At 38.7% G+C, this 19496-nt stretch overlaps 1 protein-coding gene across 1 annotated transcript; it reads left to right on the top strand.

Annotated features, from left to right (window-relative positions):
* The first annotated feature begins 107 nt into the window (after positions 1-107).
* On the top strand, positions 108-19244 carry ssr1 (signal sequence receptor, alpha). Its single transcript, XM_060849973.1, has 9 exons — positions 108-267; positions 4574-4692; positions 5464-5575; positions 10250-10377; positions 10745-10879; positions 10997-11073; positions 13307-13385; positions 14536-14629; positions 18169-19244. The coding sequence occupies exons 1-9, from the start codon at positions 192-194 to the stop codon at positions 18231-18233; spliced, it is 885 nt and encodes a 294-aa protein (XP_060705956.1). The 5' UTR covers positions 108-191; the 3' UTR covers positions 18234-19244.
* The last annotated feature ends 252 nt before the right edge of the window (positions 19245-19496 follow it).

Raw genomic sequence — 19496 nt, 5'->3', positions numbered from 1 at the left:
ATTTCTTAAAAAAATAGATAAATAAATGAGCGGCGGGTGGATGTGGAGGTGGTTGACCTGCGGGTGGGCGGGGCCTGACCTTTCACCCCTGTCCCGCCCGCCTCCCCCCGGTGCCCGGATGGAGACAGACGCCATTCTGAGGCGGACCGCGAGCGAGCGAGTGAGAGACACAGGGCCGCTTCCTCTCAGCCATGGGCAGGCTCCACAACCTCCTGCTCTTGTTGCTGCTGGCCTCCCCCCTCTGCCTTTTCCAGCAAGGCGGCCCGGGTAAGAGCCGTGACCGTTACCAAGGCGGCCCCGGGGTGTGGTGGTGGGGGGGGGGTGGGGGGGGGGTGGGGGGGGGGTGGGGGGGGTGGGGGGCAGGGCTGACCTGACCTGACCTGACCTGGCGCCTCTCGGTGACCGGCTGCAGGCTCGGCTTTTAACCGTCCGGGGAGCGGGCCCCGCTACCTTCCCCACACAGGGGGAGGGTGGTTAGTTTAATCTCCTGTCTAACTCCGGGTTGTAACTGTGTGTGTGTGTTTGGGGGGGGGGATGGGGTAGGTGCAGCTCCGCCAGCTTTAGAGCTGACGTGTCAGTGCTGGCTCTTCACATGTTCCTCTAAAGGAGCTGGTCTCCTTTGGCCAAGAGCGTTGTCTCATCCTCTTTCATTGACTCCCATCCCCAGGGGCCTGTCTTTTCTCATCCTCTGTGGTTTGTCATTCAACTTTTACACTTTTTTTTTCCTCTTTCAGTGGCAATGTTCTCTCCTACTGGCCCGTTCAAATTATATTTCTGCAACTAATGTTTGTCGTTGCTTTATTGCAATGGTGACTTTGGCTGCCTTTTTTTTAAATAAAAAAGAAATAGGCTGAATTGGAATTTTTAGGTGTTATCTTTTATTGAATGATGGTATGGTTTTGTCCTGTTTGTGACATGACTGCTGTAATTAATAGCTGAAAAAGGTTTCATCAGACTTGAAACTTTACGCCAGTTAATTGATCTAACAGTTCTCAAAAAATCTGAGCTATGCACTAGAGGCTTTTTTGATTTCACTTTTCCAGAGAAATTGTTCAGTTTTCTTGAACTTGTATCATTCAAAAGGTAATGTCAACAGAGTAGTGAGTTCATAGACTTTTTAATCCATTAAATGATAGCTATGTGTTATCCGCCACACGCTTGAATTGTCTTACCCAGAAGAGCCCTTTTAGGAGTTAACCATGATGCTATTGAATGGTGACGCAGACTTGAAGGGCCCAAAGGCTACTCCTGTTCCTATTTCTTAAAGGAACTCCATTTGGAAAGGTATGAGGTGTTTACACTTGAAAACAATCGCAGCAGCCTTTGTGCTAACAATAGATATTCACTCCCCAAATCCCAGAAAAAGTGTTAAGAATGCTGGGATCTTAGTAATTGTGCTTTAAATTGTCCATTTAGCTCAAGGTAATGGGAAGCTGGGTTCTCAAGAATGGTGACTCTGCATCTCCAGCTAAGTGCAGTCTAATGTCCATCACATCGCCATGGTGATTGAGTTGTTGGTATATCCTTTTGGTTCTCATGAAGAACATGTGGTCATAGTCATGGCAACACAGCAAGAAGTCCATTCAGTCAACAACTCCAAGCCAACTGTTTAGAACACTCCAGTCAGTTCCATTCTCTAGCTTAATCAATGAAACCTTGAAAGTTTATTTCTTTCTCCATTTCGTGCATCATTGATGACACCAAAGTAGTACCCAAGCATTGGTACATATTCTGAAGAGATGCTGGCTGACTGACACCCTGTTGCATTGCATCTGCTTTTGCTATAGTAGCTCAAGCCTACTTGTAACAATTTTTCAATCTTGATAGATTAATGAGACCATATTCTTTCAGACTTTAATATGCTTTCAATAATTGGTTATTCACATAATTAAAGTGCTCTTAGCATAATATATTAATTGTTGCCCTTTTAGTCTTTTACTTTGGTGTGCCATTGAACAAAATAGAGGCCTCTGATGTTAATCTCAATTATTGACTTTTATTTATCTGCATGCCTTCACATGTTTATAGCGAAAAATTGTTAAACTCTGTCATTTAAATTCTTGATTCTGTATACATTAACACCATTTAAGCAACTTTTATATTTATGGATGCTTGCATTCTTCTTTTCCCCTCAATTCAACATTTCAATCCTGTGCAATCGCAATTGCCAAATTTAATGTGCTGCATGCAAGTTGAGGCATCTTGTCAAATGTTATACAAGCTTATAAGTTAATTATTGGGATAATTCCTCGACAGAGACTCCAGATTGTGACTGGAAGCTTGTGTAACTGAGCTTGTCTATTGGGGAATATGTTGTGGCTACATGTTCCTTGGGTGGAATAAAATGGGGGAATATTTTGCTGCTTTGGTCTTAGCTGAGCGAGGGTGTTTGAAATGGACTAGGAGCGCATAAAATCTTTCATCATTATGGACTGCTTCATTGTTTAACATTATATTTTCATATTATATACAAATGTTATCAGAGTTATGCACATGTCAGAGCAGAAGTAGACTATTCAGCCTTTAATTAGCTCCACCATTTGATGAATCTGCTTTTGTACCCTCTACCCTGTATATGAAGTGCAGGATATGTTTTATTAACTGATTTTTTTTTTTCAAATGCCCTTCTACTTCAATGAACTGAACTATACTTCCAGGTGTTTATTCTCCTTTGCCCCCTTTATAATTCTTCTTTGTGCTGTCTCTCCATATTTTTCCAAAATATCACTTAACCCATCTCTGCATTAAGTTTCACTTGCCATTTTTCCCATCCAATCTCTGTTTCTCTGCCCTTTTAAATTTAATGATATCTCTGCACTTTGTATCATCACTAATGTTTTAAATAGTGCCCTGTGAAGCAGTCTCAGTCATTACTGTGATACTGACTCCAAGGCTGTCTGTTCTACCTAATTTCTTGGCCAGTAAGGCTGTTCAGCTAGAATTATGAACTTTGTACACCATTAAAAGTACACTCTCAACAAGGTATAGTTGTAATTGTTGAGGTTTTTGGAACAGGGCTGATGTAAAAGGGAGAATTATAATCAGTTTGAATTTTCACTTGATCACTGATGGTGTGATGGAAGATATCAATAGGGTGCCCACTTGAAAAGCTTATCACAACAAATTTCTGGTCCCAGTGTTAATCATTTTGAGAGAATTACTGACGATTGCAAGCCACAAGATCTGGGTCTTTTTTTAATTTGGGAGTTTTGATTTAGGAGGAATGAGTACCACCATAAAGTTCCCAATGTTTTGGGAATCTTTTTTCTTGAAAAAGAAATGTTTAATTCTCCAATTCCAATGACATTTGCATTATGCCTTATCTAAATATTTTGCTGCCTTTTGTAAGGGACGGTAAAGCTGATCACAGACGTGTCGAGCACTTGAGGCAAGCTTGAGCTTTGACTTTCAGTTGGTGGTACTTCAAAACATTCTCCAGTCGCCGCTGATTTGAAGACGAAATATCTCTGGTTTCTTTTCTGCAGATAGTAATGGAAAACAGATTTACTCAATCTATCTAGTCTCTTGCATTAAAGCTCATCCTTTGATAAAACATTCCCATATGCATTTATATATTTTTGGGTTTGTAACTCTGATGTTGGCGCGCAAACTAGTCCAGGTTCAAAATGGAATGCTTCTGGTTTGTATATGAAATCTTAATTGTCGTGCAAGTTCACCTTATATTTCTAATCCAAGCCTCTAACCCACAGTGCCTGAATCGCCTAGTTACTGAATCAAGTCTTACCTGTTTTCCTGGTTTGCTTGAAAGGCATTTTTTTTTATATAAATATCCTCTCATAGGGTCTGATTTGTTGCCAATGTCTAATTGCCCTCCAGCTAGGTGTAGTTTTCTGGCCATTTCACGGGGCACTTGAGTCAATGGCATTTCTATGCATCTGGAGTCACTTGTAGGCCAGACTGGGTAAGGATTTTCTCCCCTGAGGACAACAGTGAACCAAGTGGGTTTTCACAAGTGAACGGTAGTTTTGTAATCACCAGGACTGAGTCTAGCTTTCGATTCCAGATTTCTTAATTTGGTTAAAATTCCTGCTGCCATAATGGGATTGGAACCACTGTTCTCAGTGTTAGCCCAGATATCTGAATTACTAGTCCAGTGGCATTAACTTAATTCTAGAGTTCAACAAATGGTTATGCCGAACTGGGCTGTACTGAAAGCTAATTGGAAATTCAAAGGGAATCAAAAATCTTGTTCAGTGACTGGGGAAAAGAAAGAACTAAACTTTAGTGCGGTCTCCCTTTAATTTCTTACTCTTACATAACTTATTTTCAGCTGTTGATCCTTGAGTCACAGCAAGTGCCATGATGGAAGCGATCCATTGAATGCGCTTGTTTAAAAATATATGATTAACTGTCATTGCTTGGATTGATCTAAGAATAAATGCTGGCAGAAGTAAAGTTGTAAAAGTCCATGCAAGCAGACTGCACGGTGCTAAGGAAATGAAGAAAAGTGCACCTGCAAGTGGAGCAATATTTGAAATTTGAAATATCTTTCTCCTCTTCAAAATTCCTGTCTTTCATGGAAGTAATATACTTTTTTGTTTGGGATCAACAGGAGCAAGACTTCTTGTTGCTGCAGATGATCCAACAGAGGATGAGGAAGGTATTGATGATTCTGTCGTGGAAGATGAAGATGATGAAGCAGAAATAGAAGAGGATGAGCCAACAGACATTGTGAGTTTTTCAGTTCTGGCCTGATGTAAAAAGACAAGCACTTCACATTCACAGCATTTCTGATCATATGTTTTCATCATTGCCATAACCTCTGGTATGGTTATGATTGAAGACGTGAGTTTAAGTTTTAGTTGTGTATAGTGATTTCACAATGGATTGCATTTTTATTTAACGTTCCAGAGAACAGGTTCTCTTCAAAAATTGACCGTGGACATTAATGTATGCATGTTCACAATTAACTTAAACGCCTTTTACCATGTACTCATATCTAAATTTTCTTTGCTTTTGTCATCTCAATTTACACACACCTGCTTTGGATTTAATCTAACTCATTTAAGAATTTAAGATGTTAACTTTTGGTCATAATTTAAAGTTTAAGCTATTGAAACATGCAAAATTTTCTTCATTTCTAGCATAATTGTGAGCTTGTTTCTATTTAACAGGTGTTTGCCATTTCAGTATTTGATACTGTAACTTAATTCAGGATTCTCATGATGCAGTGGTAGTGGCCCCACTTCTTATCCAGGCGGTCTGAATCCAAGACCCACCTGCACGAGAGCCATTTAATAAGGTCTCTGATCAAATTGCTTAGAAAAAAAATTAAACCTTCCTTCAAATAGAATAGGTCAGGTACCCACCGTTCATTATCTGAGGATGTTCTTGACTGAGAAAACATGCACATTGTTGGACAGTTTCAAGAGCTACAATGAATCTCTTTATTTTTGGTAGCTTTTCTGAGTTGTGATAATGTGATATTGTTTGCCAATGCAGATGGAAGATGAGAAAGAAGAGGAGGAGGAGGAGGAAGAAGATGACTTGACATCTGGAGAACCCAAAGCTTCTCCCAATGCTGACACGACTATTCTGTTTGTGAAGGGAGAAGGTAGGGAAAACAGTTGCAAGCATAAGATACATTAAGCCATCTAATCTACAAATGCCGAAGTATAGTGTTGATCAGTTTACATATTCAATAGATATCACGTTGATTGCACTGTTAAGTTGACTGTCCTTGTTCTTTTAGCTTCACATATATTTTACAAGGTTTTTTTAAATTCTTGCTGTTCAGTACTCCTTGGCTGGAATGCATAGAAGTGACTGGCTGTGCTAAGTCGCTTAATTTTTTTTCTGTCATAAGTACATCAGAGTTCTGCACAATCCTTTGGATTCTGTTTCACTATCTAAGTTCTCTGTGATAACTTAGAGCCAGTCTAGTCAGAACGTTGCAGGCTTAACTTCCTTCCAAAGACTCAACAAAATCTGAGCTGATCCTCCACCAGTGTTTGGAGTACTACAGTTGCTCTCTTTTTGGATGAGGGGTTCAATGAAAACCTTACCTGCTCACCCACGTGAACATAAAAGATCCAATAGCATGGTTTAAAGAGGAGTGAGGATTTCTCCTGGTACTTGGCTGTTGCCATTGTTTATACAGTGTCATGTAAACTGGTTACTTGATCGTTGCTTATGGGACCTTACTATGCAAAAGTTAGCTGCCAGTGTTTTTTTTAATTGCAACAGTGCCTGTACTTCAAAAGCGCTTAAATAAAATCAGAAAATGGTGGAAACACTCGACTGGTCAGGAATTAAGTTTTTTGTTGTAGAATGTGGGCATTGCTGACTTGCCAATATTTATTGCCCATCCCAAGCTGCCCTAGTTGCAGAGTATTAATATTTCATTTTGGTGCCTTTTCATTAGAACTGGAAGAAATTAGAATTGACTGTTTACAACAAATATAGAGCCAGGATACATTGAAGTTGAATGATTTATTATCACTTGTATTTAATAAATACAGTGAAAAGTGCAGTATCTCGCCACACTCTGGTGCCATTTTGAGTTGCAGGTGATATTAAAATACAAGTAGAATACAACAACAAATAGTTCTTACTCCCTTGTACTCGTTTGACATCGGATGGAGGGGTGGGGTGGGGAGCGATGGGGGATTCCGGTGCATGCTTTGGGCACACCAGTCACCCCACATCGCAGTCCGTTCCAGCAGTCCCATTCTGGGGCTGTCACTAGGAGTGCCACAACAGGCCTACTACGCCTCTGCCAATGCAAATGCCGCTCCCACTGATCCGCTAGGAGTACCACATCCCAATTCCGATGCCAACAGCGGAGGCTGCCTTGCCATCTCTGACATCATGAAGATTGGTTCCACTACCTCGAGTCCTGCTATGAACTGACCAATATTGAAGTTGCTGAGGTGCCATCTCTCACCATGGGGCCAGCACTTGCCATCATGAACTGTTTAAGGGCTCGCTGTCCCCAAGGAGCCATCTCTTGCTGCTGCACATACTTGGGAGGCTTAGCCTGCTCTCGCTTTGCCAAAATGGCCAACAAAGAGTAGGGAAGAAAGTAAAACTAAAGAGTAAAACCGAAAGTAAAATAAAACCAAGCAGGCAAGCTCCAGGCCAGGAGCTAGGGTGCAGTGCTGCTACTCCACTGCCCATCTTGGTTCTAAACGCAGAAGGAAAAGATAAAAGCAATTGAGCCTACAGTCTTGACATGGTCAATCATACTCTCATTCTCCAACACTTCTCTGCTATCATGTAGCTGCTACCGTCTGGTTTCCTCCTTTTCTATATATTGCAGCCAGTGAATGACTTGCAATGATTTATTTTCTTACTGCTGTCTGCCAAAAGTTGATGCATGGCCCCATCCTACTTCTCCAATACCTACCTTCACAACGTCTGAAGACACCACATCAATAATCACGTGTACACTGCCATCCAGATCTACCTCACCACTATCTCACTCCCACCATTTATTAAATGATCAAACTTTTTTCTGCACAGAACTGGGTGAGTATAAGTATTGGGAAAGCTGAAGCCCTTGTTTTCAGTTCTGATTACAAGTGCTGCTGCCTAGCCACTGACTCTATCCCTCTCCCTGTCAACAAACATAAGCCAGTCTGTTTGCAACATTGCTATCACGTTTCATTCGGGGATGAACTTCTGACCTTGCTTGTGTTATTATGAAGACTGTTTATTATCTATCTTCACTGGGCGATTGGTTTGTGATGCAGAGTGATATCAATAACATGGGTTCAACACCTATATTGGCTGAGGTCAGCATGAAGGATCTATGTTCTGAATGTCTGAAATGTGGTGATCTTCAAGATAAATTCCTTATCAATCATCTCTCTGTAAAGAGAGAGCAGCCTACTGTCCTCTTGACACTTTGTATTTCCACCTCTGTATTATGGCTTGGCTTCTCCCCTGTCTAAGCTCATTCGTTCCTGTAATGTTCAGTCATGCCTATATTATCTTTAGACTTCAATATCCAATCTTCTTAATTTATCTCCTTCAATCAAACTGCCACCACCATCTCACATGCACAAAAAACACACCTGACCATCAAAACATTGTCCACGTCTTAAGCTGTGTCACAACCACTTTGGAAATTGTACTGATACTCAGGCCCCACTAATCCTGGGGTTAAAGCTCTGATCACAGTACCAACTTGGGTGAACACAAAACCCTGTGTTTCGAGCAACTGTTTATTACAAATAAATCCTAACCACAGGCAAAATAATATTATTTATTGACATAACTCTACTAGTAAAACTCTAACCTCTTTGTAGATACTACTATCAAGTACAGACAAACAAAACATCTGTGAAGGAAAAAATATTGAGGGCACAGTTCAAAAGCACTAGTCGATGGGATCTGATGAAGTGTCCCTTTGGCTTCCTAGTCATTCTGATCAAACTTCATATCCAAGTTCTTTCAATTCCTTGAAGGGGATAATTGACTTAATTTTTCAATTTCTCAGTCACTAGTTGGAGGCAACTAACAGTTACAGCAAATGGTGGGAGAGAATAGCTAGCTATCTTTCAGATTTTGGTTATATTGCTATAGATAGAGAAGAATAAGAGCTGTTGTGGTTCTGCTCGCCGAGCTGGAAGTTTTTGCTGCAAACGTTTTGTTCCCTGGCTAGGGAACGAAACGTTTGCAGCAAAAACTTCTAGCTCGGCGAGCAGAACCACAACAACAGATACCTGAGCTACAAATCTTCAATCAGATTTTAAGAATAAGAGCTGCTGCCTGTTGTAGCCTGGAGACCTCCTTCCTCTGTGCTGGTCTCTCACAAACTTTGGCTCCTGGACTGATGAAGTCAGAATTTGACATGCTGATGATCTCTGACCACCTCAACTGGTCCTGATTACCCAAATTAATCAGCAGTCTGTTTCTGGTTGAAGTTTAGTCTGAACGCGTGCACATTCCCTTACTGCTTGAAGAAAACAACCATGCATATATGATGTGCAATGACATTTACTTGTTTTTAAAAGTTAGCAATTCCTCCATAGACCTTGATTTGAAATATTTTGGTCCACACATCAAAATAAAAAGATGGCGTCTTAACACCGATTGCAAGTCCTCTAAACTCCTCTGGCCCCACAGTCTTCTGCTATTTGTGCTGTTCAAATATTGGCCTCCTTTGCATCCCCAGTTATCATTATGCTATTTGTGCCAGTGCCTTCAGTTGCTTAGGTCCCAAAGTCTGGAGTTCTATCCCTACATATCTCTGCTTTTCTACTGTGCTTTACCTGATAAGACACTTCACCTACCTCTGATCAGACTTCTAACCTTCCAATGTAATATCTCCTTAAGTGGTTTGGTGTCACACTTAGTGGTCCTGTGAAGTACCCTGGGTTATCTTATTACATTAAAGGCACTAAGTAGATGAAAATTGTTGAAGTCAGCAGTAGTTAAATTATTAAAAAGCCTGGGTCTGGGAGGAAGAGACCCTCTGACTTCAGGTGGGAAAGAGCAGAGAGTTCCACCACAGGTAAGGTACTGCGAGTCAGGTGGTGGAGTGGAATTGTATGTCAGGCCAGGAAAGTCAATTGGAGGTGGCATGGGGGTGAAAGTTAAGCCACCAAATTGCATTGTGTGATTTTTCTTTTTTAAATATATAAAATTGCATTTAAGACTCTATATAGAAAAGAAGAAATTTGGCCATTTTCATTGCAAAATGTTTCACATCAGGATAAAAGCACTTGTAAAAATTTGGAGTGCAAAGCAAGATTTTTTTTATTTTGAAATTATAAAGGGTTCAGAATAATATAGGGAGGGTGAGAGAGAAGGATGTGTGTGTGGTATAAGGAAAGGAGACAGAGGTAAGGAGGAAAATAAAGGCAGAATGTTAACTCCCTCCTGACCCCCCCCCCCCTTTGAGTAAATTGTACCGAACCAGTTTGGAGTGTGTCTGACCAAAGACCATCCAAATTCAGCATAAGATTTCACTAACTCCTTAGCTTGGCTCCAGTCGTCACCCCATCTGCTGCTGATCATGAAATTTGGCTGTTTTGCTCTTTAATTCAGCTTTTTAACTAAGATGGCTTTATTATTAAGCTATGGTGTTGGTTTTTCTTAACTCCTAATTATCTGTTTAAATTGTAAATGTATTGCTTTCGAATTTGCTTTTTTAAGCTCGTGTTTACTATCGTGGCAATTCTTATCTTTGTAAAATTCTCATCCCTTCAATCTGCATGGGAGTGCATTTGAAAGATTATTGTAGGTTCTCTTTATAATAACCACTTTACTTGTCTTTTAGATTTCCCAGCTAACAACATTGTGAAATTCTTGGTTGGTTTTACCAATAAGGGCAACGAAGAATTTGTTGTGGAGTCTTTGGATGCCTCGTTTCGTTATCCTCAGGATTATCAGTTCTACATTCAGAATGTAAGCACTTTACCTTTTCAATGAGACTCCTGACTGAATGAGATACATATGACATGATATGAAAACTTCTAACTGAAATCAAATCGGGTTGGTGGTCAAGTAATCTTGCATACATTCCACCCATTTTATTGATTGTTGAAAGTGGAATCTCCTAAATTCTGTGGCAGCTCATTCAAGTCTTGGTTTCAACAGATTTCTAACGTAGCTCACTATGTAAACTTCAGCCATCTGGACACTGACTTTCCTGCAGAAGTCTGTTTCCCAATGTGTGTTCCTTCTTCAGCAAATAGCCTTTACCTGTAGTGCAGAATAATGCAAGAGAATGTCGCAAATGGGAAATAATGCAAGTGTCTGTCTTCGATTGCAGTTCACAGCACTACAACTGAACACGCTGGTACAGTCCCAGCGCCAAGCTACATTTGAATATTCATTTATCCCTGCTGAACCAATGGGTGGCCGGCCATTTGGACTAGTAATCAACCTGAACTACAGGGATGCCACTGTAAGTGCTTCCACCTCGATCTATAGTTTGTTTTTATTTTGCAGAGGGTTGTGTGGCAGTACCATAAAATGTTGTCTGCAATTTGGTTGCTGTATATGACATTTTTCTGCCCTTTAGGGTAACATTTACCGTGATGCTGTGTTCAACCAGACGGTTACGATAACTGAGCGAGAAGATGGGCTTGACGGAGAAACGTAAGTGTTTGAGAAATGATCTTTTTTATTTTCTGCACTAGAACTTTAACTGATTTTTAAAATCCGGTTGAATGTTTTATCTGTTCTAACTAGTTATTGTATTTAATTTCAGACTGTACATCCCTAATCCAGCAGCCTTTGGGCTGGACCTTTCCCAGGCTTTTGGGAGATCACATGTGTGATTCAAACCCACCATAAAATCTAAAGCATGTTACTGACTATAGTGCGATGGTCAGTGACTGAAATCCTGACGAAGTATTTTAAGCCATAAAAAAAATCAATATTTTCAATGCATGAACATTTAATTTCACAATTGAGCAAAGACCTCTTCTTGACTGTCAATCTCACACCTAATGGATGAGCAGATACTAAAAACAGGATTCTGAGTATTCAACTCAGACAAAGTTTAATAAAAAGTAATAAATAAAGATTGACACAGAGCTCCTAGATGCTACCAGAGGGTGAACCAGAAGGACTGGGTACGGGACCGCAGACTGTGGAATTAAGAAGCTAAAACCTGCACAATAATACTTGTGTTGGTGAAGTGATCTATCCTTGTTTGGCTGCCAAAACTTCTGGTTTTGTGAACAAAGTCCATTCAGTTTGCAATAATCTTGTAACTGATTAAACTGGAAGACCTTCAAAAGGCTTTTTTCATTATTAAACAACTTAATTAAAATTTGAAAAGGGCACTGTAGGAGAGTACTAGGTGTTTAGTGTGTAAGTGTTAAAATGGCCAAAATCATTGTGATCCATGTTTACATTCTGGTGTTAATATTGGATAAGTCTGCTTAGATGATAATGTTTACTTTTAACTGAAAGTGTCTCTGCCTTTTTGCTCAGTTGCATGTATGAGTTTGTGTCCATCCGTATTTAAGCCAGCTTTTTAAAACAAAACTCATAGGTGAGGCGATGGCCTAGTGGTATTATCAATACCCTATTAATCCAGATCCTAGATAATGTTCTGGGGACACAGGTTCAAATCCTACCATGGTAGTATTTGAATTTGGTAAATATTTGGTTTAATGAGTTTAATGATTGTCAGAAAAATCCATCTGGTTCACTAATGTCCTTTAGGGAAGGAAACTGGCATCCTCACCTGGCCTGGTGTGTGACGTTGTATAGATTATATTTTTAAAGATATACTGGAATGTATCAGTGAAGCATGTTTTGAATAAACCATTCCAATCCATGTAGTAATTGAACATGCCCAGTCTACTCAATTTGCAAGTACTTGACTCTTTCTCTGCAGACTGTAAATCTGTTTCTACTTGAAATCTATGATTTAGTTTTTGTTCGAGCAAGTCTGAATGAATTCACCTTCAAATATGTGACCATATCGTTTCACACTTTTACTGCACCATTTTGATCTTTTGCAAACAGTACGCTAGAGTTCCTACATAGTTTGGGGGAAAAAATCTGCCGAACTTTAAAGCATGTAGGTAATCTTTCTCCCAACCTCCATAGTGCAGTAAAACTTGTTTAGACAATATCGAGCGATATTTTAGCTTAACTATGCAATAGAATTCAATGAGTTTGAAGCTTTGAATTAAGTATTATTTAGCTGAACAGCTTTACAAATTCATATTGAAATTACTCAAAACTAGTCAGCACTTTCTCAACAAACATACCATAGGGTTTCCCATTTAAGGCCTAGATGGGAATGGTTTTGGCATGTTCTGAGGTTTGAAACCTTCTTGCACAGAGCAGTTAAAGCAAAGTAGAATGACTGATACCTTTGGTAGTCAAGTCCCTAAAGTTATAGGGAGGAGGCAGGACTGTGGGGTAGGACCCATAGTCAGATGAGTCACATGTTCCCTATACCTTTTTGCAATTCTTCCAACTGTTTGTAGGGTTACAGCTCCTTCTCAATAGTAGTTAGTTATCCTCAATTAACTGCTTTTTCAGTAACCTTTGGCTGATCATGCACATTTAGTCTGCGGTCAGTTAAAGAAAGTCTGTTGGTATACGTTTCACTGTCGACAGGCCTATTTATGTAAAACCTTTGTGCTGGGGCTTCTATTATAATGCTTATCACTGAACTTCATTTCTAGAGCAAGCAATGTGTTCTGTGACCAAAGGAAAATTGGCATTTCACTTTATATCTTGAATTTTTTAAAAATTTAAAATAGCCTACTTTTCCATTCTGTTCAGATGGATGTACATTTTTTTTGGTAACACTCTGCACCCCATTCAGTTACAGAATTTTAACATTAAACACTCTTATTTCTAGAATCTTCCTGTACATGTTCCTGACTGGCCTTGGTTTACTTGTTGTGGTTGGTATTCATCAGCTTCTGGAATCTAGAAAAGTACGTCAATTCATTGAATTTAATTTCTGACATTTCGGTTTGGTATCTCTCTGAATTTTTTTGGCATGTGGAGCCGCAAAATATTATTTCTTGTAGCCATGTTTGTATTCCAGAGGTGTGTTTGATGTTTGCACGGTGGCTAATTAATTATGTGACTTCGGGTACAACGCACAGTGTCCACAAAAAAACTAACACTTTGGGTACTATTTTTGATCATGTTTAATTTTTTATATCAGTTTAGAGTCCAATCTATGTAATGGAAAAGTAATGAACATCAGATTGTAAAGTAACTTTCCACATGCCTAGACTTTTATACAATTTGATAAATTAATCCATTGTTTGACTTTATTAGAGCTTGTATTGTTTTAATGAAACATTTTCATTTTCATGAAGTACTTGTGCTAATTTAATTGGTCAAACCAATTAACTTGAATTTATTGGGGTTGTAACACTACATAGACAGGCATTTAACATTTTCCTTAGGGTAATTATTCCAAAACAGTGGTCATCAGGTTTAACATTGAAGTGTTTGGAAAATGCACCTTGCTTCTGATAACACAGGCATTCAACTGTTGACCGAGGAGTTTACAGTTGGATTATGAAGTTAAAGTAAACAGCATTGATAATTTCAGTATTAAGGTTCCTTTTTCCAGCCATCAAATAATGCCAGTGATTGTTCTTTCTGCAATGTGATTCTGATCCTAATCTGACTTAACCAGGATAGATATGAAATTCCACTCACTTGGTCATGCTGCTGAACATGCTGTTTAGTGGTACAGTTGTTGTCTTTCCCCCCGCCTCCAAAACTTTGACTCATTCATCTCTCTGTGCCCTAGTTGGCCACGTTGGAAAGCCTGTACCACTGTAATTGTTTAATGCTGCACTGCAGCAAGCCTCACTGCCACGTAGCCATCCCTGGGCGTTCTTAATGCTCGTCAAAACGTTTTAATGGATTTTACCATCTATTTTTTAAATTAGGCCTCGTGCTTACTATGATTTACATTCAGACTGGTAATACTTGAGTTGTATCCTCGCTTTCAACCTGCAAGTTCAACAATTTAAAATGTTAATGTGAATAGTAGGAGTCTATTTAAACTGGTGACATCAATGCATTTGGTGGCTTTAACAACTATTTTCTTTTCCCAATTAGAGAAGGCGACCAACTTCCAAAGTAGAGATGGGTACATCTAACCACAATAATGTAGACATGAGTTGGATTCCTCAGGAAACCTTAAATCAAATCAGTAAGTAACATACAGGTTATGGAAAGATCTGAAAGTGGACAGAGTTCCAGTTCCATGTTCTACATCAAAACTGCTTTGTTGCCTGGCCTTCATTGGTTTGATGTTTGCCATTAAGTTGGTGTTACTTTTGAAATTGTGATAAATAAGAGACTGACTCTGGTGTTATCACTTGAGATTAGTGACCTCTTAAAATTACCAAATGTAAAATGACTAAGTGTATAGAGAACTTCTTTATGCAAAGCATCCATGTAGGAGTCTGATATAATTGTGACTTGTAAGCAACTTTCATAAACTGACAGTCACACTAAAAAACTCGGGAGAAAAAAATGTTCTGAATGGCAAATCTATTACCCTCTTCTTTTTTTAATAGGGGTTGGGAATGTTTGCTAAATTTGAATTGTGCTGCAGAATTCCCATCATACTTTGTAGTATACTATTTGTATCACTAATATGTTTTGTTCAAGTGTTTGTATTGGTACTGCAGCTTGTTTTAAGCGCCCCTTCTAATCTGCCATATTTTGCATGAAATGAATCTCTCATTTATGCAACTACAAATGTTGCTGACTGAATGTGGGTGAATCTTTTGTAGCTGCATTGTTACTATTGCTGTTCTGAGTGTTGTTTTGTCAGCCTGTTATTTTTGTATAAAATTTTTGAACAACTTCATTTTAAAAACCTAAGTAAAATTCAGTGATTTATAGATTTCTTGTAACATTGTTTTGTTGTCTTGTAACTACCGGTAAGTGTAGTTCAGGCCTTCTGCACCCTATCATTTTTATGCTCACGCCCACCTAATTTCTGTTACTTAACAATTTTGAAGAAATTTCAGCATTAGCAAGCAATGAATTTTCAAACGGCACTGATTTGATTGATGCCACAAAGTAATTTTGCCAATATTTATAAACCTATACAAACCACAATATGTCAATCTTTCTTTGTTTCAAATCGGCAGGATCTAGGCTGACCCTCCCAGTCCACTTAAGATTAATATACATCAGCCAAGCAATGTGTATTGCTGTGAAAGAGATTCCATGCATCTGGAACTCCTCTCACCACACCTTTAAAATAAAAATGGTAGCTGCATTACTGAACATAAACCTAAAATGTATCAAGTGCTGTCACTTCTGCTTTGGGCATCTGTTAGCATGTGCTTATTAATTATGGAAAGAATATCACCAAAGCTGGCTTTCTGCATGCTTGAGTGGAAGCACTTCCACCAAATTTGAGAAACTTATCTTACTGCTCTTCTATGTATCTATGCTTCAGAGTCTGTTTCAAAAGAAAATTATATTCAAGATATTGATTCTAATATATTTGCTATCTTTTGCTTTGCCTTTCTTATGCCTTCAGTGCAGAGTAGACGAGGTGAGATCAAATGTTTCCACTATTCCTGTATATTTTACTAAAAGCTCAAAATTGAGGTTGGAATACTGCTATTTTATTTGTGTTGCATTAAATGCACTTTGGAATCTGTAATATATGATCAGAGATGCATTATTTCTGCTTTGTACCTCCTTGCCATGCCAGTTTTCTGTATGGTAAAGTATATAGTTTTATTCAGCATGATCTCTTCCATTCATATAAACATGCATTAGGAAAGTCACTCTTTAGTAAGGTTGCTGACACTTTTAATGTTTCCACTTCCATGATCTTCAGGTATTCCTGTACTTTGTGGAAAACAGGGTGACACATACTTTGGACAATATTATTTAATCCTACAATGAGGGGGATAAGCATGCAGAACCAATAATAGTACCACTGATCTGTTACTGATCCATTGGTAGGACACTTCTCCAAGTCAGAAAGGGTCGAGTCCAACATCAGGATTTGATCACGATTCAAGACTGACATGACCATGTAGTATTGAGGGAATACTGCGCTGTCCAAGTTGCCTTTTTGCACAAGGTAGTTAAACCATATCTTCCTCTCCTCCCCTCAAGTGAGTGTCAAAAAGAGTCTATAGTGCAGCATAGCAGGGGAGTTCTCCCTGATGTCCTAGCCAATATGTACCCTTCCAATCAATGTCACTAAGAATAGATACCACTTCATTACCAAATTGCTGTTTGTAGGAACATACTGCGGGCAAATTAGCTGTGATATTTCCTTCATTACAATAGTAATAACATTTCAAACTAATTTGTTGGCTATAAAGCACTTTGGGACATTAAGGTCATGAAAAGTACTATTTTCAGTGCAAGTCAGTCTCTTTTATGTTTGCGGGTCTTCTGAATACACGAGTGCAGAGGCAGTACTATAGCATGCTTGTGTAGCATCAAAAGAGATAAAGTTGAACAAAATTATATATGGCACCAAATTTTAAAATTCTACAGATGTTTAAAGCTATTAGCCCTTGGTTTGAATTTTTTTTACTTTCAATTAGTTTATAGTCACCATAAAGTTGTATCTAGGATTGGTAACTGTTAGAAAATTAATCCTCCATATCCACTTATTTTGATGCCTTGTTAGTGGAATAGTCTTAAAGAACAAGTCTAAATTGTACTAAATAAATACTGTGGGTTTGACATTATCTTTGCATACTGCAATCCAGTATTTTAACCTTAATTATGGCAGTCAAATTTCAGTACCTGTTTGTTCATAGGTACAGATCTTCCAGCAATTAAATGTTGGAGCCAAAATATGTTTCAGGTTCATGATATTTGACTGTGGGCATTTGACACATTTTTCTACTAACAGTATATTGATTTAAAGATTGGGTTTCTTTGTTTCATCTGCTTGTTACCATCCCATTTGTAAATGTTTATTTTGAAATAACTGCATAGCAACCTGAAGTACATTTTGCTGTGAACAAGCCCTGAATGAAATTTTGTGTTACAACCACTGAATTATTTTCTGAAATGACTGATTCCAAATGTTTGGTCCTGATTTAGTCTGGAAATTAAGATCCCATTCAACAAAGAGCATTTTTGTTTAAACAGGGTTCAATTCATCAGGTACAAATGAAATTCCCCTCTATTGGTCTCTGCAGTAAAGCTGGAGAGACCATGAGGAAAGGGAAAAATTGTCACGCAAGTGCATTTTTATTTGAGAGCTTGGACTGTCAGTAACAGGAGGCAGAAAACAAACTGTTCACCTCCTGTTTATTACCTTATAAGGCTGCAAAAACTGCAGCAGGAAATGAAAAGTGACACTACAGTTCTTTTTCAACTTGTCGATGAAAGAGAGTTGACTAGCTCAGTTGGTTAGATGGCTGGAGCATAATGCAGAATGGCACCACCAGTGTCCATTAAATCTCCATTCCAGCTGTGGTATATTGTTGTCACCTTGTCCTGTGCTTGTGTTACCTCCCTAACTATATTTAACAATCGTCTTTGAGATGTAGAGAAATGCCTGTCGTCCTTTGACCTACAGCTAGTTGTCTTACCTTTTTATCTCTTAGCTGGCTAATTTTGTCTGTCTTACTGCATTGTAGGTGTTATATTTTTATGAAACACTTCTGAAAATTTGGTTTGCATTTCTCAATCAATAGGCACTGTAAATTAGAGCAGTTCTAATTATGGATTAATTTTATTTCTCCGCAGACAAAACTTCCCCGAGGAGGTCACCCCGTAAGCGAGCGAAGAGAACTGTGGGATCAGACGAGTAGAAACTCCGTTTTTACCCTTCAGTGTTTAATCCTGTCCATTTTTTGGAGATAATGCAGAGATGCCATCTAAACATAGTTTTTTTAAAAAAAATCAATGGACTGAGCAGGAGAACCATATAAGAATGTTTATTTTTTTGAACAAGAGCTTTTCTTCAAAATGCACTTGGCTGTATGCAGAGTTGGTGTTTTTTTTTGCCATTTCAATCAGTTTTGAGCTTTTGTTTAAAAAGAGAAACTGCAGCCGGTCAATATTTTGACAACTTAATGTGAATGATTCTACGTGAAATGTTTTTGGCTTCTATGTACTTTTGCAGTGGTGGAGGGAATTTAATTTTGATAAGGGCAATGTGCGTTCTTCTCCCTCCCCTCCAAGATGTCAGAACAGACGCCATGTTACAAGTCCACCCCCACCGCCCTGCTCTTTGCGCAGACTTTTACATGTTAACATGCTGGGTTGTCATTCTTTTCAGATTTCAGTTTAAAATGATATTCGCATATGTGCAAAATCATTGCATCATCCTTTAATTTTATCCTACTCCTGTATGTTTCTAAGGTGGATGTTGTGAACTTGTGTGTATAGTTAAAACACTTAGGGTAAGAGATCCATTGCACAGACTTGAATATCTGTTTGGCTATTGCAATACTACAGATCAGTGAAATGACTGAAAATGTACGTGTGCACATCTGTATATCAAAAAACCAAACAGGTTTGTAAAGTGTATTTTTTAAGAGTCATATACTATCCGATTTGAGAATGATTTTAGTTTCGGATGTGAACTTGGGAATTTGTGCACTCGTTTTGGTTTTGAGTGCACCATGCGTGTTGAAATCAAAGATAACTTTCAAAACCAGATAATTTTCTCATTGTTGGGAGACCATGTGGCAAAATGTACTTGGCCAGAGTTTCAAAAACTCACATAGGCATTAAGATGTTTTCAACTTCAAAGATTACCTGGAAAGAGATGGCTGGTTTTAAAAGTGGATGAGAAGATATTAAAATGAACAAACTGAGTTCCTGTTGTTTCTACGTTTTTTTGCTTTTTTAAAAATCTTCTTTCCAGATTCCTTCCACTGTCTTTAAAGGTGACAGGGGAGCATGTGGAGCTTCTAAATCCCACCATTCTAGACCACACAAGAATTAAAAAGGAGAAACCATATAATACTAACATTTGTGCATTTCATCAATTTAGTATTTTTCTTGGGGTTTAATAATTCTTCCCTCATCCATTGGTTTTTAGCTCATCGTTTATATTGAAGATGTGT

This window comes from Hemiscyllium ocellatum, chromosome 34 (genome assembly GCF_020745735.1).
Source record: "Hemiscyllium ocellatum isolate sHemOce1 chromosome 34, sHemOce1.pat.X.cur, whole genome shotgun sequence".
Lineage (NCBI taxonomy): Eukaryota > Metazoa > Chordata > Chondrichthyes > Orectolobiformes > Hemiscylliidae > Hemiscyllium > Hemiscyllium ocellatum.
Note: the sequence above shows the minus strand (reverse complement) of the source record. Positions and strands in the feature narration are given on the sequence as shown.